The 23,355-nt window shown below is 36.6% G+C and overlaps 1 protein-coding gene across 3 annotated transcripts in view; it reads right to left on the bottom strand.

Moving 5' to 3' along the window:
* The window catches only part of CPNE5 (copine 5), a 128,719-nt gene that overhangs the window by 28,683 nt on the left and 76,681 nt on the right, over nt 1–23,355 (bottom strand). For all 3 annotated transcript variants that reach the window (XM_026716917.2, XM_087929726.1, XM_087929725.1), the window contains exons 9-12: nt 17,800–17,903; nt 15,760–15,864; nt 3,505–3,546; nt 1,445–1,520 (exon numbers count right to left, since the gene is read on the bottom strand). In XM_026716917.2, the coding sequence (XP_026572702.1) occupies nt 1,445–1,520; nt 3,505–3,546; nt 15,760–15,864; nt 17,800–17,903 (327 nt within the window). The remainder of the gene's footprint in view (nt 1–1,444; nt 1,521–3,504; nt 3,547–15,759; nt 15,865–17,799; nt 17,904–23,355) is intronic.

Here is a 23,355-nt window from a genome sequence, read left to right as displayed (position 1 = left end):
ATAGTTGGATAATAGCCAAGCTACTGATTCATTCTAATTATGATACTGCACATAATCTGGCTGAAATTCCTTCTCTCCACTCTCATACTGACAATCCCTTATTTATGTTTTTATTGAGATCTGAAATTAGCACAGTACTGTGGTTGCCAATGCCCTATCAATGGTTTTGTACTACAACTGGGCATATTAAACCAGATCTACACCATGACCTGCTTAGCTCTAGAGCAGATACACCTCTTGGTCTTTTAGTAGCGGAAGGGCTTTAGTGTAAAGTCATGTTCAAAAGTTATTGTTCATTTTTAGTCTAACAGACTGTAATCTAAAATGACAGGTATATACTTCAGAGAATACTCTCTATTTGAACACCTGATCGTAAATATCTTTTTTGCTCCTACTTGGAGGACTGTGAAAGCTCCTAATGTAATATATAGAAGCAATGGTCTAAAACTGGTCTAAATAGAAGATTTGGGAGAATTTGAAGGGTTTGTTTCTCCCAACTGAAAAATGGAAAAAATATTGCTTCTATAAATACAAGGAATGCGACACGTATGTATACAGTATTTTTAGGAGCCAAGTGCAATTTATAGGGTAGAAAATTTCTTTGTTTTAGGCCAACAATTCTGGAGGCACCGAATTTATAAAAACTGGTTAATGTACCAGATGAACATTTCATGCTTAGAGCCTCAATATTTCAGGAATAGTAGATGGTTTTTGAAAAATTTATATTTATAATTTTTTTCCTAGCAGAGGAAAAAAATTACATTGATACATGATGCATTGAAAAGGAAATGATGGCTGTGGTCTTAAAATAGACTGATTGTGAGAGGTAAGACAGTATTTCTACCTGTGTTGGGATTATTCAGCAAGAGATAAGGTTATTTATCAAAATTTAGTTATTTTGATGAGAAAGTTGTCATAAGTACAAAAATGTGGTTCAAGGAGAGTATGTAACTATTGGGAATGGGATGGAAGAGAATAGAATAGAATAATTTTTTATTGACCAAGAGTGATTGGACAGACAAGGAATTTGTCTCTGGTGCATAAGCTCACAGTGTTCATATAAACAGCAAGTAATAGGTCATAGATCATAAATCATAGTTACAATCATTAATTGTAAGTTACAAATGCAATCGATAAATTGTAAGAAACCAGTAGGAGAAGATAGTAGGAGAAGATGAAGAGATGAGAAAAGATTAAAAATGAGACAGTGCTGTGGGAATTTAGTGTTCAGCAGAGTGATGACACATGGTTAAAAACATGATTTTAATCAAAGCACACAGAATGCAGGGGTCTTAATAGAAAGGACCATATGGGTCATAAAATTGGGCTGTTTGCTCAAGGCAAGAATTTGTTAAAACATTTCAACCATTTTTTTTTCAGTCATCCATCAATATAAATTAACTTTGGATGCTAATATTAATGGGCATCTCAAGAAGCTACTCACCTCATAGACATTAAACTGGCTTTGTCCTCGTGCCAGTTCTCTATAGCTGGTTGTAAACTCTCCAATGAAATCATGACTGTTAATAGAAAATAAAATTGTGAGAGATGATATACAACAAAGATTCCTATTTCTTTATATCTTGATGGTCCAAGATGAGGAATAATAAAATGTCATAGCCAATCAGTGGTAATTCTGCCTATTCCTCACTTCCTTAATTTGTATATTTTTGGTCCAGCTACCAATATATGGAGTTTCTTTTCTTTTTTTATTAATTATTTGCATTGATTTTTCTTTTTTTACATGTCTCAATCAATAATAAACAGTACTGTGACACATCTTATACAACTACATTACATATCATTATTGTCTATATGTTCTATTTCTATACTTTTTACAACTATATAATACATTTCTTTTTCTTATTTCTTTCCCTAATCTAGTCATACCATTTTCCCCACATTGCATAGAATTCAGAATCTTCTTTTCCTTTTAATTCTATAGTCATCCTGCACATTTCCGCACACTTGAGAATTTTTTTGATTACTAGGCCTTCAGATGGTATGTGTTCTTTCTTCCAGCATTGCGCAAAGGCTATTCTGGATGCTGTTGTTATATGTAGCATCAAATATTTTATTCTTTTATTATATTTACCTATAATTACCCCTAGGAGAAATAGTTCGGGGGTAAATTCTATCTGATTTCCAATTAAATCCTGTATCCATTTTTGTATTTTCTTCCAATATTTTTTCACTTCGGCGCATAACCACCATGTGTGATAGAAGGTACCTTGTTTTTGTCCACATTTCTAGCATTTTGGATCTAGGTTAGGGTAAATCTTAGCCAATCTCGAGGGCACCAAGTGCCAGCAGTAAAACATTTTATATTGATTTTCTTTATAGGCTGCCGATTTTGTTATCTTATGATTTATGTTCCATATTTTTTTCCCATTCCTCTAACTCAATATTATGTCCCAAAGTCTACTTTTCATTCTTCTGTCATTTACTTAGGCAACAGACTATTTATTAAATAAAGTGATTCATAAGGCAAAGCCAGCCTTTCCAAATCTAGGGGCTGTAGTTTAGTTTACTTTATTGTCATTGCACCTTGTACAACGAAATCAAACACCATCTTCAGTGCACATCATGACCATGACCATGAAAATAAACACAAACACACATCCTTCACCCTTCACACATTGAACTGGAAACCCCCAACACCACACCAACACGGCACTATACAGCAGAATTCAAACCAGCTACTGCCCTGGGATAGAAGCTGTTTTTCAGCCTATTTGTCCTTGTTTTTATTATTCTGTACCATCTGACAGAAGGTAATAGTTCAAAAAAAAAAAGGTTCCCAGGATGAGATGGATCTTTGAGAATGTTTTTAACTTTCTTAAGACAGTGGGAGCTATAAAGCTCTTCCAAAGAGGGGAGAGGGTAACCAATGATCTTCTGATATTAACCCTCTGGAGTGCTTTCCTATCTGCCATTGTGCAATTGACAAACAATACAGGTGTGCAGTATGTTAAAATGCTCTCAATGGTGCAGTGGTAGAAGGTCACCAGCAGTTTTTCATTCAGTTGTTGTTTTCTGAGAAGTCTCAGGTAGTATAATCTCTGCTGGGCCCTTTTGACCAGGGCTGCAATGTGGGCACCCCAGGTCAGGTCCTCTTTTAGGGTAACACCCAGAAACTTAAAACTGGCCACTTGCTCCACTCGGACTCCATTGATAAGCAAGGGCTGGATATCTGATCTGTTCCTTCTATAATCCACTATAATTTCTTCCTAATGATTTCCTAATAATATATGTAGAGATGTGTTTGGATTTATAATTCTCATCATTCTCAACATCACAGTTGGAATTCTGGTGATTATAGTCTCAATACATATGAAGACTGGGATAGCAAGTCTTTTCTCCTTTGTGCGGAACAAAAGGACTTTTTACCTCAAGCTCCATAAATTCAAGTATGCTACACGCTCTTGTTGCATTTTCTTTTCATTTAATTTTTATCAGTGTAGTTTTTTAATGACTAAATCCAAGGAACTAAATGCTACTTACCTACCATCTCGATCCCAGTCATATACCTCTACTTTTATGGTTCTGCAAAAGAGGACATTGATGATCAAGTTGCAATTCTTATTACAGTTTTCTTCTGAGAAAACCACTGACATGAAAAAGTGTCAAGCTGTGCATTAGAGATAACATTCTTTCTTTTAAGAAAGCTGAGCAAGTAACCCAGGTAGGATTTAGGGAATATTAAGATTACTCCAGCTACCCTACATAGGACAAAATCTCCCAAGTAGGCCTATAACTGTCCTTCTAGCCTTTTCTGGATAAGCATCTTGGAACTGACGTATTAAATAAGCATATGTTTACATCAAAGTCATGTAGAAAAAATGGAATTGCCAGGAGATAAACAACAGCCTATGTTTATTCTGACTGAACACAGAACATCATATGGTTAGGCAAGGAGTTCAGTAGCCATTTAATAGATTGTAAAGATTTTTTTAAAAGGTAAGTCTTTTTGGCTTCCTTTGAACCATTCTACTTGGCCAATTAAAGTATCTCCTTTATCCAGAGAGTCGGGATGCCCAGGATGACACACAGTTCTGTTGGAAAAATGGCTGCCCAGAATGTGCTTGAAGGCAGTCATTAAAAGCTTAATTTAGACAAAGCAGATAATTTCTTCCTTTTTTTCTTTCTGGGTGGTGGAGTTAGTTTTGTTAATGAGGGAGTTTATTGCATTCTTCCATAGAATTCTCCCCCACGTGAAATTAAACACATAGTTTAGGAGTTCTCTTGGTAGTTATGGTAATTAATGTTCAGATAACAGCTGTGGCCAAAAGGTTTCCGATGTGGAATGCAACAAAGTAGGTATATTACTCCCATTTCAAAAGAGGAAATGAAGAAGCACTGTTAGCAATATGCATCTAGGCAGAAATCAAAATAATTTTCTTTTAAACCCAGGCTCTATCCAGTCTGTGCCCTAGTGTCTTTGGACCACTTTCCTGCCAATACATAAAATTGAAAGTTATTTTTATGTGTTCCAAGATGAATAGGTGTAGAATTAATCAGCACACGTGATTTGGCATCCCAAAATACTCCAAGGAAGCATTTCCTCTCTCTGAAGGTCTGATTTCCTGTCTTTTTTAGCTTTTTCTGGCAAGTGAAGACAACTTCAGACAGAATTTTGAACAGCTCTGGTATTTCACACTGCATCCTAATTCTCAACTTTTAGTTACATGTGATTTTTTGTATCTCTTATCAGCTCTTATTTTGTTTTCCTGTGTTTTTGTAATGTTTTAGTTGCTTATATGTTTCTCTGTGAAGTTGAAAGATGAGATACACATTATTCTAATAAATGCATATAATCTGTGGTTTGTCTTTAAGTATGAGGAAGAAAGGAGGTTGCCACACATGTATTTCACCTACAGGTATTTTGCCTGGGTTACATTGGAAAAATGTGAACCATTTAAATGTTGATAAATGGACAGTCTTCTGAGACAAAACTTACCAATGTCTGATAGGTATTATTTAACCCCAACAGTTTAATATATGCCTTACAAGGACGCCAGAGGTATTTGTTGTTCTCAAGTAGACAGTCGGGACATTGGCACTTTTACCCTTAACTCCAATGCAATTTTCAATGTCAGGCACCGATTATTCTCAGTAAATACTCCAGGCTAGTGGCTTCTTAAACTCTTGTTAGCAAAATGACAGTGATTAAATTGCCTGTGGCGATATGTATGCTGACATGTGACATTTGAATTCTCAGAGGCACAGGAATGAGTGGAGTGTCAGACCAGACTTGAGTTCCATTTGGAGCTAATTTGCAGAGACTCTGCCACATCTCCTCACCCACTTCTGTGACTTGAGAATTGCTTTCTCAATATTTTCAGTGCTTCTTGAAGTCAACCAAACTTCCAAACTATTGCACATACCAGCAATTTATAGAAAAGGCTCATGTTATAAAAGCAAAGCAAAACAGAAAAATGGCAAACAATCCCAATGTTTCAACAAGATTATCAGGGATGGGCAACAATGAAAAAAATCATTCTTGTAGAAGATAAAACTTTAATGAGTATTCACTGAAATCATTAAACACAACTGAGGTGTTTATCACAACTATCAATCATAGGACTAGATCTCACACACAAATGCCCTGAAAATGGCAAGTCACACTCTGGTGGAAACTCACATTCAAGAAGAGTGTCCTTTTAGAGCAGGGGTGTCCAACCTTGGCAACTTTAAGACTTGTGGACTTCAACTCCCAGAATTCCTCAGCCAGCTTTGCTGGCTTTGCTGGCTGAGGAATTCTGGTTGAAGTCCACAAGTCTTAAAGTTGCCAAGGTTGGACACCCCTGTTTTAGAGCATTAAGTGCCCAGTGACTGATTCCAAGGTTTTTCATTCAATTACTGCATTCTACAAAATGTGCTCAAAGTGACTGATAGCTTGAGTTTTACTCCCTTCCCAAAAACGGAGAATAATCCTTTTAAAAAAAACAACAACACACAAGCTTGAGGTGATTTTGTTGGTAAACAGCAATTCAGAGAGATCAAGTAAAGAATTTGCTGAACTCCACTAAAGGCTGTTTTCTAAGCAGCCAAAATGGGGTTGGCAATCTTTTCTTGGGTTGCTTAGTAAATGTGTACTTTTGAGTGTGGAAATTTGGGTAGATTTTAAAGAGAACAATTTACTGTGAATAATGTAGAATGCAGATCTGAACTATGTTCAGTACATTTGATAGTGGACAGAAAAAAAAATCTTCAGAAAATCAGTAATTCAGGTCTACCTGTGTTTATATTTCATTTTCTTGATATAGTTTGCTGGCAAATTTCACAATCAGATCTTAAGACAAACCAAACTCATTTATACTCATTTCCCCCTCAATTTCTTGATTGAAAACCTGCCATTTGATTTTTACTGCTAGCATAAACAGTATGTACCATTCCCTTAGTAGCAGTCTACGAGTAAAATACTGGAAAACCAAGTGTCATTGGCAAATACAAAACTCTGACTGCCCCAAAACCTGAAATAAATGCAATCCAAGGATATAGATTTTTGAGGGAAAAATAATATGACAAGTACCTGGGAATTGGGCAGCATATATATTTAATAAACTATAATGAGGATGGAACATGTCTTGTGTGCATATGAGTAAGGCAATTGTCACATGGATGGGACATAAAAGCCATCCAGGTTTCACTTAGATCCAAGCTTTTTGTACAGGATCTCAAGATGATTTGCATTGCTCTTGGTCCTACTTTCCTCACGCTAGTTTATGAAGTAGGTTGGGTTGAGAATAATTTTCAAGGAGCTTTCGTGGCTAAGGGGGAACTATAATTTAAATCTCCCAGCTCCTGGTTGAGTATCTTAACCACTACGAAGTATTCACTGGTTCTCTGGATCTGCCTCTAAAAACTCTTCAATTTCTTTCTTCCAGTTTTATATTTACGGGTGGTCCTTGAAGTCCTTGAATGATGATGATGGGAAAAGTGGCTTATAACCAGTCCTTGCACATATAACTGTTGCAGCATCCTTGCAGTCACATAACTATTATCCAGATACTTGGCCTCTGGCTTGTTCTTAGAAACAACAGCTTTCAGCTTCCTACAGACAGTCATGTGACTGTCATTTGTGACTTTCCCAGTTGGCTTCCAACAAGCACAATCAAAGGGGAAGCTGGCAAGAGACTGAGAGTTGTAGATGTATGGGGTGTTGCTTAACAAGCAGGTGATTCACTTACAGCAAAAAGTTCATAAAATTGGGTGCAGTCACATTATGTCCCACTTAATGACTGAACCACAATGAATTTTCTGGCTCTTATTGTGACTGTAAGTCAAGGACTACCTACATTAATAATCAAATCAACCCATCCCCCACCCAGATTTCATGCATTTTTTTTCTCTTTGCAGATTGGGTTTTCTCCCCCAACCAATACGTCTTTTAGGGCTGGTAATGGTTAAAGAATGGTTAAAGAATGGAAAGTAAATGAGAATAAAAGGCTTTCAATTAGATAAGTATACAAAAGAGGGTCTAACTGCATTAAGACTGCAGCTTTATTTTATTTCAAATGTTGATAAGTTGGCAAGATTTTCAATGATCTCAATTTACTCAGGCTGGTAATACTAAAAAAGGATTAGAGCGAGCTTTCAAAAAATCCCTCACCTCCAGTGAATAGGGCTTAAGCTGAAAATCCAGTTTAATGTAAACAAGTGCAAAGCAATGGCATCCTGTTGCAACACTTCTTGCCCTCAGATTTCATACATACAGAAGTGGGGGCTGAGTTGGCAGTAACTGATCAGAAAAGATCAAGAAAGGGAATTTAGTATCAACAGTTCCATGAAAATGTCAACCCACATTAATCCTTTAAATCATTAGGAAGAAAGGAGAAAATAAGACTGCCAATATAATCATCAAGTGCTTGCAAAAAGCCTTGGGCTGAGACAGCACTCAAAATAAGTGTCCAGTTCTGTTCATTGCCCCTCAAAAATGATGTTGTGAATCTGGAAAAAAATATAAGAAAAGCAACCAATATTATAAAGAACCTAAGGAGCAATTATTGGAACTGCTAACAAGCACAATGAAGAAAACCTCAAACATGGGAAATAGCATATATAATTTTGATTTTACACAGAAGGGAATAATCTGGAAAAAACAGTCATAAAGATATTTGGATTGAACCAGACTAATTTTTCTAACAATATTAGACATGGGAAATATGGCGATGTATATACCATTTTATACTATGCGGAAAATGTGATAGTTTCTCTAACAATATTAGATCCTAAAGTGATCCAATTAATGTTACCACTGGAGGAATTCAAGACTTTCCTCAATAAAAGGAAGTAATAATTTACCCAACAAATAGTTTTCTGTTATCAGATATGCCTACTGGCATTGAATTAACTGGCTTTCAAAGGAGAGAAAACAATTCATGGAGGTTTGGGCAATGAATAGCTACATGTTAATGCATCCACAGATTGTTTCTTTGAACAACAGGGAATATTCTTTTAGTATAGTATCAGCTAAGGAATAATAATGGAAGAGGGCATCATTCCCATATTTTGATTGTGAGATTTTAGGATAATCCTTTGGTTGTAATACAGAATGTTAGGATAGGGGAGCCTTTAGCCCCAAGCTGGCGGTGTGATTGTGTTGCTCTGGTTACAGAGGGACTGGGGCTCAGATGATGATAAGGAACAGATTTCGGAGCATGGCACACAGAGAATATGCCAAATAAAGGTATCATAATTCCTCCTACTTTTATAAATATCAACTCTTCAGATAGCAAGGATTTGTAGCAGCTTTATAATTCATCCACTGGACTAGGAAAAGGTTAATATTTTAAAGCATACTTTCAATCAGGAAACAGAATGAGACTATTGCGTCTGTTGTCTTGATCTGTGACTAGCTTGGTCCCAATGTCATACGTTTCCATAGCAACAAAAGCTAAAAATATACCATCTAAAATGGGGGAAAGGCCCACGCAGCAGTCAAAACAAACTAAATAAAGCTCAAATTGCAATCATAATGGGGGAAAAAAGTAATTTTAATAATTTCTCTGGACTTGTTCAGGAGGTGATGAAACAAGATGGAAGAAAATAATGATTCTGGAGATAGAAAGCTCGCAGTTCCATCAACTACTTGGAAAGGAGGCTCAGCTGTGCCTGAAAATGGGATTCCTCAGGCTGCTTTCCATATGAGTGTGATTAAGTGAAAAAGCTTTTAATTCTTCAATAGTGATTTTTGGTTTAAGATATCTGGCATTGTGCAGCAAACAGTGGAGCCTCATATGCTCCAAATTCAACGATTGAACAGATTACAAAGTATAATTATAAATAAATGCACATATACACAGGGAGACACATACACCACTTTACTTTAGCAAATAGTTAAAAATGATTCCACTTGTACTTTTTATATCTCTGGGGTAATGTATCGAACAGCAAGAGGCAGAAAATTTTAAATTGAAAAAGTATTGGGTGTTAAAAGTAAACTTTGGCAATAATATTACAATGTTTAAGGGTAATATGATATTGATATCACAATAGGCTACCCAAAAGCTATCTTGATATTTGTTATCTTAATAATTGATAAGAGTAATATGTAGAAACCTGAGAATTTGTTTCTGGTCAAGAGAACAAAGAAAATAGAGCTTTATGTTCAACTGGGGTATTTCTTCTTTGAAAAGAATCATATTATTCCACTGTCAATGTCACATATGTTTCGCAAGAATAATAAAGAGTTATTTTGCAGCATTGTTATAAAAATTACAATAGTACAATAAACTAGTGGAATTTTTTCAACTTCCTAAATTATTCCATGCAACCACATATTTTGACTACATACATCTAGTTAAGTGTTAAACTTAATGTATCAATTTACAAAGACCCACATTCAAGTCTCTACCAATCCATGTTGGGCCATTTGTTCTCTTACTCCAATCTACCTAAGAAGATCTTTGTTATAAAATAAAGAAAATTAGAAGAGCTAGATATAAATGTTCTGGACATGCCAGAGAAATTGTGAATTGAGTAAACAATAACAACTGTACCATATAGGAAACTGATAGCCTAAGTTAATATCCTTATGACAAAGTATAGAAAAAGTATACTTGGAAATACAAAAACTGAAGCTGTTGTCCTTAAACTCCCACAAAGAGCTAAGATCAAGGAATGTCCACCAGTTTCTAAATTTTTCCAAATTTTACTTTGGGATTGCAACTGGAAGCCTAAGATGAAGCAACCTTTTTTGTTTTCAAGTTATTGTCCCAAAACAGATCGTTTTAGCTTAGGCAACATTACAAAAAAGCATTCTTTCATTCAGACCTTAGAAGCATGTTCATATGTGTATATATTTGCGGCTCTCTGTACACACATACAGTATGTATGTATATACAATATAGACTAAAATGTAAGTACAGTAATAAGGTAAACAGCTTTTCAAACTTTTAGAAAATGGATCCAATCTAAAAGAGATTATTATCAGCACATTATGCATGTTTACTCAGAATAAATTCCATTAAGGTGGACAGTGTATATTCAGTATTCATGCATATAATTCTCTAGGAGTAAATTCCACTGAACTCAGACAAGAGTCAATGTCACTATTTCAGTTTTAAGGGGACATATTCAGATTGTATCTACATATCTTATTGCCTTCAGTAAAAAAGAATACTAAATATAGGAATCTCACATGGATTTTACAAACGAGAACTTTTAATGATGTAGTCTTTTGGCGAGAGTGCATTTATTCAGATGTCAAGAAGCTAAAAAGAAAGTATCAGATGAAATAAAATGAACACTTTCCAAATCATTTTCTGATATCAAACATTTGAAAAGATAATTTAAGGTTAAAAAAAAGGACTAACACACATTTTTATTTGTTTCTTAATCTAACAACACAGTGAGAGTTGTATCATAAGATCAGTGAATACTTCAAAATCTGAGGATCCAACAACCTTTAATTAAGTAGTTATCACTTTACATACAAAAATAAAAAATGTTGCATTAACATTGGGAAATGTCTGTCACCTTGCTGGATAATTAATAATTACTTCAGAATTTGAGTTTGGAGAAAGTCAAGATCATAGATGAAACTTTCTTCCTTTACGTGTACTATTAAGGCTTCAACTGAACGCACACAGCCTATTTTTCAGTGAAGCTTATTTCCAATAAAAATATATAGAGCTGTAACTTTCAAGAGTTTACTTTGGAATCATATACATATATAGCAACGAAGAACTGTAAGAATAATTGGGGACTCCAACCAACCTGCTGCATAGGCTTCTGCAGCCAATAGGGAGGTCAAAGATCTCTTCCTGTGCCATCCCTCCTTCACATTTCTGTGCCTAGCACTTAAAAGGTTTATAAAACATAAATATGGTTGCTAATTACTTCATTAGTGTAATGTGTAGTTTTGTTTTCTGTGTGGGCTCACATTTCTGAAGACTGTTTACCTCCTGGGAAATACTACCACAAAGATCTAATTCAGATAGCTTTTGCGAAACTATTGTGGTTAAATATTTTGCATAGTTAAACAGGCTCCATAGTATCTTGGAAAAATGCTGGCACTACTGGAAGAATGTTCTGAGCTACAGCTTTGGATGGAAGCCTTGGCATGAATCCAGAAACTTCCCCCTGGCAAATATACTGATTCATTTTCTTTTAGTAAGTATTTCGGGATTGCATGTTCGTTTAGCACTTTATGGCTGTATTCACACAGCACATTTACCCAATGATACGTTTAGCACTTTATGGCTCTATTCACACAGCACATTTACCCAATGATACCTGAGCGATGGTTTATTCAATTGACTCAATGTTCTGATTCTCATAAATCACTGAATTAGAGGCTAACCATATAGGGTGGATTGTCCCAACATGCGCCTGATTAGTCTGCGATCTTTTGAGTCATAAGAACCAACTTAAGGGTGAAATGTTGGCTAAAGAGATTCAAGTTAGGTATCTGACTCTCACTTTTATCATGAATACAAGTAGATTTAGCAAGCCACTTTTGGTTACAATGCACCCATCCGAAATAGCAGTAGCTAATATTATTAATGCTCTAGTTCAATGGCTTGTTGCTAGAATCTCAACCAGATAATGTAGTTTATATACTAAAGATGTTTGAAACTTCATAAAAATATTCATAGTTATTTCCAATACTTTAACAATAGTGTGTAAGGGAGGGAGATGGGCAGTTAAGAAATATAAAAATACTGTATAAAAATAATTAAAGTGGGCTATACCATTATCAATAAATGGAACCCACAAAGGGTGGGAGCAGAACACATTCTTCTCCTGGCTTCCAATGCGCCACTGGTTTAATTTGCACCTCATATCAGCTCTGCTAATAGAAAAAGTGTCTCTACAGGCAGGGTTTAAAAAAAAAGGAAAGATGGTGTCCACAATCATGTTGAAAGTTTTACCCCTTTTAAATGTATTCTGCATGAAAAGGGGATGAGACGTCAATCTTGCAGTTGTGGTTGCCACCTTGAATGTTTAGCGCATTTGCATGTGCACACCTGTGCATGCACATACACACACTGTAGATCAGGGGTGGGATACTACAGGGTTAACTATCAGTTCGGTGATTTACAAGGTTCGGTGATTTATGATGTGCTTCCCTGGATGCTGCGAGCACGCACCTGTAAATCGTCATCAGCATGCTGTGTGCAGAGAAGCAGCCTTTGAAACAGCCCTCTTTTCCTGCTTTTTTAACTGCAGCTGTGCCTCGTTCAGCAGCTGAAGTTGAAAAATCAGGAAATAAAGGTCAGGTAAGGGCCCGGGCGGGCAGGTGGGCAAAAACATCAGCAGATACAGAACCAGTTCTATGTTTGCTGCTCTTCAGAGTTACCGGTTCTACAGAGGTAGACAGAACCGGTAGAAACCCACCCCTGCTGTAGATGCGCCTGCACATCTAGGAAAGTGAATGTAGATGTACCTGCACATCTAGGAAGGTGAATGATCTGGGGAAAACAATAAACAAGCAATGAAGAATGGAGAAGATGGAGAAAAACTAGATTTAGTCCCCATTCTTCTAGATTCCATTTTGTAAATAAGGCAGATTCTTGACTATTTTAGAGCTAAATTAATGACTCCAATTTTATGAAACGTACACATTTCCAGAGTAGCTAGGGTAAATCTATGTTCATAAATTAGGTTATTAAAAATGGATTTTAGTAATATTGAGCCACAACTACAAACTACCAAGGTGTGGTTCTCTGATGTAAAGATAGGCAACCTTTGGTTTATGGCTGTTATGTAATCCTGAAGCAACAAGCACCATATTGTTTGTTTGGGTTTTTTCCCAACATTTTTTAGATGGTAGTAAGAATGGGTGGTTTTCTTCCTCTAGGAAGAAAACTATATTCTTTCTGACCCTTAAAATCCCCACAGCCACCTCAAATAGTTCTAAATGAGTCAGCAACATTTAACAATTGATTTGCTAAGTTTCAATAACATTTTTTCCGGACACATAAAGAGGAAGGGAAGGAGGGAAGGGGAAATGGGAGTACTTTGCTTTCCAAAGATTTCTTATTTGCCTTTCCAAGATTAAATCTCCATCGACGCCAGGAAAAGGTTGGGAAAGGCCATTGACACCAATTGCAGCAGTCTATCAGCCATCTCACATAAAGTTGTCCATCAACATGGCTTAGTCCAATACATAAACCAGTCTTATTCAAATTAGTTACAAAGCTTCATGCTCCACATGGCACATTTGCCAGCATAAACACAGCTGGTATGAAGATACAGCATGGAACCCGATTTTCCCAAGCCACTGGATTACTTAATAAGATATTCTAATTAATTACGGAAGGAAGTCTTAGGGACAGAAGGTTTAAATTCTTAACACTTCTAACTTTTGCCAATTCAAAATGCTACTCTGAATACATAGAGTTGGCAGGTAAATTACATCCTCACTGTTCAAGTTTAGCTCCATTAGGTGAACATAGCAGTAGAAACCAGCACAAATGTCAGTCCCTGTAACTAAAGGCTTACTTTAAGCCAGTCTCTGCAGCAGATGAGAATAATCTAAAAGTGCATCTAGGACATTTTAGGAAAATAAAATCTATTAGGATTAAATAGATTTTCTATACATTTTATTTATTTACATATTTGTTAGATTTATGCTTGCCTTTTCTCAGGGGCTCAAGGTGATGTACATAGCATTGCATCCTCTTATTTCTCCCTGTAACCATCCTGTTGCTAAGGCTGCATCATAACAAAATGACTGGCCCCAAATCATCCGGTCAATTTCCATGGTAGAGAGTGGACTTGAACCAGGACTCATCAACCCCAGTTCAACCACTTCATCAGAACACAACCCTGACATTTGTATGAAATTAATTAAGAGAGGAATTTGCTTTGCTTTCATCTCTTCAAAATCTCTGAAGTTTTCTAAGAAAAATTTACAGGGATTAAAAAAGATGCTTTTAAAAACAAAACAAAATGAATTTAAGTTAAATCTAGTGCAGCTCTTTAAATGATTTACTTTCCTCCTGAAAATGTCAGAGGGCATTTCTTGCTTTTGATTCATTCAGAGCTTTCTCAGAACTAAGCTCTGTGTTATTAACAGAAAGCATTGATGTGAAACAGTGTAGCAGGGCTGAGCTGCTAATCAACAAAAATATGCTGATAAAAGCTACAATTAATGCACAGCTCTCAAACGAACACAGATGCAGAGATTCAATTGTGATATAGGAAATCATCAAGCTGAGTGAGGAGTATATTGCTCTGATAATGGAGCTAATCACCTTGGGTGCTCTCGAAGACGTCCCTCATCAGCAAGACTCTCTTTCCTGAATTGAAACAGACCTTTGCTGTGGACTGACAGCAGTGGCAGTTTCTATCAATGTAGTAGTAATCTATTGCCAGTGTTTCTCCCAACAAACCTTTTCTATTTTTTGGGGTTCATTCCCATCCATTCATCATTCCCTAAGTACATTTCCATTCCATCTGCGAAGCGGAGAAACAACCTTCCCAAGGAGCCCTCCCGCCTTTTTGTCTTTTCACTAATGCTGACAGAATAACAGCTCCCTAATTTAGAACAGCTCTCAGGACTGTCAATGTTTTTTTAAGCCTCCTTAAAAATCTTAAGAGAGGAAAAGTCTTTTGTATCACTAAGTTTCTGGATGTGACAGCTTCTGCCATGTTCGGTGCAAATTCATGGAGCCATGGAAGTTGTTGAGTTTAATATTTAAAATATTGAGATACTAAGGTGAAATACTAAACCTGTTATCTTTTTCCCTTCTATACCTACAATAAAGTGAACCTCAGTCTGGGGACAATTCTTACCCTTACCTATCCAAGCCATCTTTGCAGGAATCTCTTTACCTCCCATTAATTCTTTCTACAACCAGGTTTAATAAATTCATCCTTGGCTTAAGCCCCACTTCCTTTTCTTTGTGGATTTTTAAGTCAAGGTCCACGTTTGGTAGTCAGTGCTTATAGGTGACTGCAGTACATCTGTATGACAGATATGAATTTTCCATCTAAAAGCAGATGACGATACCGAGCCCACTTTGGCTGATCTAGAAATTGAAGCATGGCTGGTTCTAGTTTGTTCCAGATGGCTGAGGAACATCTGGAAAATCTAAACTGGGTGGGGTGGGATGTTGTAATTGATTTCTTCTAACCTGATCTTTTCCAAACTGGTCCCTCTAGGTATATTTGGATTACAACTCTTAAAACTCCAGCTATTCTAGGAACTAAGAACTGTGGTGGTAATTTGGTGGACCAGTTCTAACATCACTTTTAATGAACAAATCATGCCAGATGTTAACATTAATTCTGCGAAACTTGTACCTGTCATAGTCTCCATTGCACAAGGCTCGCACAGGGATAGCAAATGATTGCCATACTGGATTCAGAGTGTTCTTCACCACTTCAGTTTTATGACAAATGGTAAATCTAGAAAGATACATAATGTCCATTTAGTTATAAGTTAATTATCAGAAATTGAAGAATGCCTTGGGTTGGACAACAATAGAGAAGAAAGGAAAAATCTCATTGTTTTTTGAAATATGCTTCTCCAAATCACCATGGACAATGAAAATTGGCATTGGGTTGGATCAAGATAAAAATGGATCACTTTAATAGCTGCAAACACTGGCATTCTCCAAGCGCTTGCAGCAGAGCACCAACTTCATGCAATATTAGCTAACATTTTTCACAGAGGATATAAGTATTTCCTATTAAAATTATACTTTCATTAGCACAAGTAGTGCAATATCCATTCCCACAGAGAGAAAACTTGCTGAAAGCAGAACAAACTATATTGGAAATCAGTTTAAAGCAATACCCAGCAATATAAGGCAATATCTCTAAAAAGGAGAAGCTTGCGTTCTCTCAAACAAGGAAGGAGATTTTTTTTTTCCCAGGCAGGGCCTGTGCTTTTAAGAAATAATCTGCTGGGAGCCATGTTCCAGTAATGACCAGAGCCAAAACTGGGCAGATCACTCTTTTCTTCTCTTTTTCTAATTAGCTCAATTTTCCATGATGTCCATCCTTGCTCCTACCCAACCTGCTATTGGAAGAAGGACAGATCATTCTTGCTACAGATTTAAAGTGATCTTTTGCAAAGATCCTCTGATGTTTAAGGCTACATGACTCATAGACATGAATTACACCAATCTAGCATTCTGATCATCCTTGCTGTAATTTTTGGGGGGCATTTCAATGAGAGTTTGCCTAGCACAGTGATAGCCTATCTTAGCTCTAGACTCCCCAACTGTCAGATTTTGATTTTGGGAATATGGATCTCCACCCTGTTTAAATAAAAAAAAAATGTTACGGTCTAAGCCTGGGAATTTGGATGCAAACCAATATTTTATTTTGGCATCAGCCTTGCACTTTGAAAATTGAGGAAAATGTTCTCAATTTCAAGGAGATCTGACTTCCATTTACCTATTTAATTATTCTGAATGGTCAGCTAGGGAATTGTCTTGATATTAGTTAACTTTCACCCAGACCCTTTCTATTAAACACAACATCTCATTTCACTTCTTGCTGGTTTAATGAACAACTTCAGGAATATTCATAAATCATCTTTTTAAAATGATCCTGAAAATTTAGCATACTTAAGTCTTTTTATTTTCTCCTGTTATCAGCTAAAAAAATTAATCAACACAGTTTTTTTACTTGAACTGGTCCAAAAAAAATATTTCCAACTCACAAGAAATGTTTGGTCAATTGACATGGTGGCCATCATAGTATGATGACACATAAGAACACATAAAGCTTAAATCACACAATCATAGCCATCATCTTGATTTTTTTTTTAGCCACATTCTATAGATACCCTAATTGTTAAGACTGCAAAACTGGAAGAATGCTAAAAAAAACCCAAAACTCTTATCCACACTGAGTTTAATAATCCAAGCCTCACCTAGTCAAGTTTTGTTTTTGATGTACTCTCAGACTGATGGTCTTTCCAATGGCTGTATTTTTGGATGGAATGTGAGATAAAGAACATTTAAGAAGAAGGGACCCATTGTTTTGGTGTCAAGGCAGATTATATATGGCTACAATAGTCTTGTCCATGATACGCATTAGCCTGGACAAATTCTTTATATGAAGCTTTTAAAAGTTTGCTTACTAAGAATAAGCCTAAGCAGAGAGCAGCAACCAGCTACACTGATTGACTTAAACAAAACCTGTTGGATCTGACTGGTATTTGAAAGAATGATCATCAGAAAATGCAGACTTATAAGCTAGACTGGGAAATCACAAACCAAATTCCAGAATAACCAGCAAAGTATTAGTGGAAAATTTCACTGTGTGCTAGTGAAGAGCCAGTTAAAATGGGGCAAATCTGTTCCCAGAAAAAAAACCACTTGTACTCACGTTCCATCTTCGTTACTTCTGAAGAATACCATGAAAGGGTCTGATTTCCCAAAGAAGTCTTTCTTGTCCAGCTTGTTGGCACAGAATTGCATTGTGGCCACATCCTTGGAATTGGAAGCAGAAAATATATTGTCTAACAGCATCGCTGCTGAGCTAACAGAGCAATTTTAAGAAGTTGTACACTAAAGCACTAAACATAAAACAACAGAGTTTGCAATTAACCCAATAGGAAATTGAAAAAGAAAGAATGAGGCTCATCACTGAAGAAATTCTAATCCAGTGTATAACTGAAAGGACTATAATAGCATGAGCAAGGCTTGAAAAATCTGGGAAAGCTATCAGCTTGGCATCAAACAAGGATACTGCACCTACAGCTAAGATTTTTAATCATAGACTTTGGTACTTGGGTATTTTCTTTCCCCATCACCAGTCTCTTGAACATGCACTGAAGCATGTTAAACTTTACAGAAGAGTTACAGCTTGCCAATGATTTTCGTAGTAGATAAATCATCCAATACACTTTTCACTGGCATTTAAATCAATCCAGGCCATTAGGATTATAATGGAACTAGCTACTTTCATGATATAAACAACTTCATATGTTTATCAAAGCATCACTTCTGCTCTGTAAACACACACACACAAATCTTGTTAGGATTGGCATTCTATAAATACAATAAACATATTTCACTTGCTAAAATATCCCGATTCACCTATAAGTTTCATTTTGATTTGCAAGAATGTGTGGATTTTATGTAACGTTTCCTCTACTCTGCATTTTATGCGTATTTTTTTCCCTAATGTAGACAAATCACTCCTGGAGCACTCCTAGATCCTCTGTACATTGCTGTTAAATCAGGTCTCCCCAATCTCTTACCTATTTGCCACAGTTCAAATCATCCTGTGGATTAGGTCCAATGCTCAATTTTATCAAAGTAGCTGTGATTTTGTGCTCTGAGATATTTCTCAATTAGCTCTGTATCATCTACAGATTTGATAAGTATGCCTTCCATTGCATTTCTAGGCTATTTATCTAGATACGGAGTAGCAGGAGGCCAAGGATAGAGTCCTGGGGAATTTCATTTAATCCTTCCCACTGGGATAATACAAAACTACTCACAAACTACTTGGATGTGATTGTTCAGCCAGTTAAAGACCTAACAGACTAGCTCAGGGGTCTCCAACTTTGGCAACTTTAAGACTTGTGGACTTCAACTCCCAGAATTCCTCAGCCAGCTTTCCTGACTGAGGAATTCTGGGAGTTGAAGTCCACAAGTCTTAAAGTTGCCAAGGTTGGAGACCCCTGATCTAGCCCACATTTATCCTTTCTGTCCACAAAAATATCATGAACATCCGTGACAAATGCTTTTCTGAGATCAAAGTATATTACATTTACGTACATTGCATCCTCAGTCTTTCAAACTATTCATGTTTCATGAAAAGAGGAAAGACCAGAACAGTATTTCTCTACGTTGGCAACTTGAAGATATGTGGATTTCAACTCCCAGAGTTGAACTGAATATATCTTCAAGTTGGAATAGAAAGACAGCACACAACTAACAATCACAGTTAACTCCTGGTAACGATAACATCCTTTTAAAAATGTTTATAGCCATGCTTCCTGACAATTTATTCAGCAGTGATGCTAAATAATAGATGCATATTTTCTCAGGTGCTCCCTCTACCATTTTGGATATTGGTTGCTCTTATCCAGGCTTCCAGCACTACCAGGAATTTTCAAAGATCACAATCAGTCGGCAGGAGTTCATGTATAATACATTTTTTTTCCATTTCATGCTCGCCAGGACCAACTAATTTGGCTTGAACTATCTGCAGATACAACATAAGATATTCTTATGTTAAGGAAATAATAGCCTTGCTGTTGTAAGCCAAATGTTTCAAGCTGTAAAATATTGAAGATCACACTGTGTCTTGAAGTGTCATGTTAGAGATGAAAAGTCAGTTTGATGAGACTTTTTCTACCAGTAGGGAACCATGAAAGGAAGTCAGAAGAGATTAGTACCCCACTTATCAATCCTTTCTGATTCCAACTCAAGGCATTTTCGTTCTACAAAATTCTCTGCCAGTGGTGCTAGAGGCAGACAGCAGTGGTTATTTTCCAGGAGAAAATGAGTGAATTACTATGTGTGTATGAACACTGCATTTTTACAAAGGTACCATTTTAACTGGGAGAAAAATGTGAGTACAGCATGCAGGGTAAAATAAAAAGGGGACAGTCAGGATGTCTTTGCTTCTTTGAAGAATTGTTATTACCTAGTAAGGCATTTCTAATTTTCTTTTCTTTTTAATTTTTATTTGCTAACCTGGACTTCATAGATTATAAACAAATACCTAGGGTTGTTTGAAGCTTAAGGTGCAGAAAAAGACTAAAAAAAAACACAGATCAGAAATGTAGATGGTAGAGTTCAAAAGAAGCAAAAATCCAGGCAGGTTGACTTATGAAAACATAAGCAAGCTTCCTTATCTCTGCTTGTGGTATATGTTTTCATGCTTCCTAAGGGAGTTTGGAAAGCATTAAGAAATGGAATATCACTGCTCTTTCTGGTTAATGTACCTTGCAAATCATACAGGAAAATGCATAAGGAATGAAGCATTGAACTTGCACAACAGGGTGACAAATAGCATTAATATAAGATATATCTCAGGAGTTCTTATGTCTCAGGAGCAATGATATAAGAATAAGCACCCAGGATGCAAGAATACACAAAATGCCTCTTTCCATTTAAGAAAGTTGCCCTTCATCCTAAAAATATCCTTGGGGATTAGAGATGGAAGAGAATCTTGATCAATTTGCATTCGGAGATAAATGTAATAAATTTACCCTTCCTAAATCAATATGGAACTAGGATCCAATTATCCTATGATATTAACACTTTTCAGAATCTTGCAGTACAATCTCCCACATAAAAAATAATATGAAAAATGTGTATTTCAGGGGGATATGAATATGTAAAATACCTTTAAGGGAAACACCTTATATAAATTAGCAAATAATCAGACCTTGTTCCTTGCCTTGTGGATGTGCTCACTGAAAACAAATATCCTAGGGAAGATCATTAGAGTGACTCCTTAAGGCTGTTGGCTCTCCAGTACAATGGTTTCTTCACTGACATTGTTTGAGATCAATGAATATGGATGAATCACATGAGCTTCAGTGGAAGAAGCATCTTGCAACATTATCTAGTCTCCTTAGCAGGTGCAACACAGCAGTTTCTTGTCCATTTGACTGACCTCCTTTTCCAAGCTATAGTCATGAATAGACCTTTGAAGTTACAGTGATGTTAGTAAGCCACAGGCAGGAAGATATGGCTTTAGCAGAAGAAATAGAACCCCTTCCTGCTTCTAATCATCTTCTTTGTGCAAGGGAAAGAGTTAAGCCAACTTCTAGCACAGGCTGCAGGACTGCTCATGTAAAGCTAATTGCTTAGGTCTCGGTTGATTGTGATGGAAAAGGGAGTTAAAATTCCCTTTACAGCACAACAGATGGGCTGCTTTGAATGCATTCAAGCATACCCCTGAAATTCTGAGTGGATCTTATGTCTAAAGTAGCATGCAATAACAAAGGTTGTGCATTTTGTGAATTGAAAGAGTAAATACAAACATGCAAAACTTTCCATATATGATACTCTAGATAATATACAGGGCGTGTGTATCAGCATTCAAGCACAAAAATAAGCAATAGAGATAAAATACAACATGATGTAATTCACGTAAACTTTCACCATGTACTCTACCATGGTATGTGCATCCATTTCCACAGATATACATGCAAAACACTTGTCCATGGACGTATGGGTGAGAAAGTGCTGATCTGCATGCATTTTTGAAGGCATGGGAATTTAACACAAGTTATGTCTGAGGACAAAGAATTGCACAAACATGTGTAGGAGAAGAAATTAGGATTTTATCCCTCTTGTAGATGTCAGACTTGTGGGCGAGATGAGGTGAGATTGTGATATCGTTTGTGTTAACTTCTGTATGGGGAGAAAAGGAGATTGAAAATGTCTGGCTTTGCTGGAATTTAGACAGGCTGATCTTTTCCAGAAAAACAGCCACGGGTTTGTTTTGCTCTCTTTGGTTTCAGCAACAAATTGGCTGTGGCTGTAAAGAGATAATAAACCTCTACTGGCCCACCAATACTTGACTGTTGGGAATCACCCAAGCATTGTCTCTTTGTCTTATATGTCACCAACACAACTCAGCCATAACTCTTAAAGTCCCAGATGCTCTGAACCTTTTCCTTGGAAGAAAGCATGTTTTTCTTCTGTCTATGGCAAAAGCAAGCTTGAGGGCATCTTTTAGGTTAATTTACTGTAATGGAAACAGGCTGTGAAAAAAATCTATAGCAGCTTTCCCCAGATGGAATAAACTACAACTATATATTTAGCTTGACCAGCTCTCAGACAAGAGTGAAACTCTGCCTTTTATGATGTGGGTCCACTGAAAATAATTGTTCCAAATTGATCTTGTGAGCTTCCTAACTAAGTAGAGGATGAAATCGTGGCCTTTCTATTCTTAGTGCAGCACTCCAACACAATCTCTGTGCCTTCGAGTCAACACTAATCCCTGGCAATGGCTTGGACTAGTAGTTTTTGTGACAAGATTTCAAAGTAGTTTGTCTTTGTGTACTTCCTAGGGCTGAGAAAGAATGACCGGCCCCAAATCGCACAGCTAGCTTTGTGACATAGTCTGCAGGTTTCCAGCCTAGTGCCTTAACGGTTGCACCGAATGGATCCTCTATTGCCTGTCTGTAGCACAGTTCACTATATATCCCCTACATCTTGCAGATATTATTTCATCCAGATGAAGAATGAAACATTCCGTCAATACTGGATATATCACAGCACACCCATTTAACTCTAATATGAGATCTACTATCTCCCAGGGGACTTCTGGGTGTGCTGTGATATATAACAAAAAGGAAAGCAGGACTTGCCCCACACCCTAATATTCATGCTCTAATTTCCAGTGCCATGATAACCTGGGATATGAAGTTACACAACTCGATAGATTTATATCTGTTTCTCTTCAAAAACCCTGTTAGCTGTTGAGCCCATAATCTTCCTTTCTCCATTTTTTAAAAAGATATTCATAAATTTTTGGTAATCATCTATTATTATCTTTTAAGCAGAACAAATCTCAGCTTCCAGCTATAAGAATTCTTCAGGTACTAATTTGACTGTAATCTTGGTTCATGTTCCCAGAATTATTATGGGAAATATTCAGCAAATAATTACATAGATTTCCCTCTTGGAGAAGCAGGGTAAAATGCCTTGCTGCAGCCTCGTGATTCCCTGGAACTGCCCAGTTTACTTTTCTGCATATATTTTATTTCTGCTGATCTACAAGTGAGGGTTCATCTAATTTACTTCAGCATGGTACATCCTGCTGAGAGTTCTACCAAGATCATGTTGCTGGCCACTATCAAAGTATTTAGCTAGGAAAGTATATTATACTTCATTTAGAACTAGAACTTTTTCTGCTACAGCCCTGCCTTGTAGAATATTCTCTACTTGAAGATAAGAATAGCCCCAA

Source organism: Pseudonaja textilis, chromosome 3 (genome assembly GCF_049901715.1).
Source record: "Pseudonaja textilis isolate UNSWEBS1 chromosome 3, rPseTex1.2, whole genome shotgun sequence".
NCBI lineage: Eukaryota > Metazoa > Chordata > Lepidosauria > Squamata > Elapidae > Pseudonaja > Pseudonaja textilis.
The sequence above is the reverse complement of the archived record's forward strand: the minus strand, read 5'-3'. Positions and strand labels throughout refer to the sequence as shown.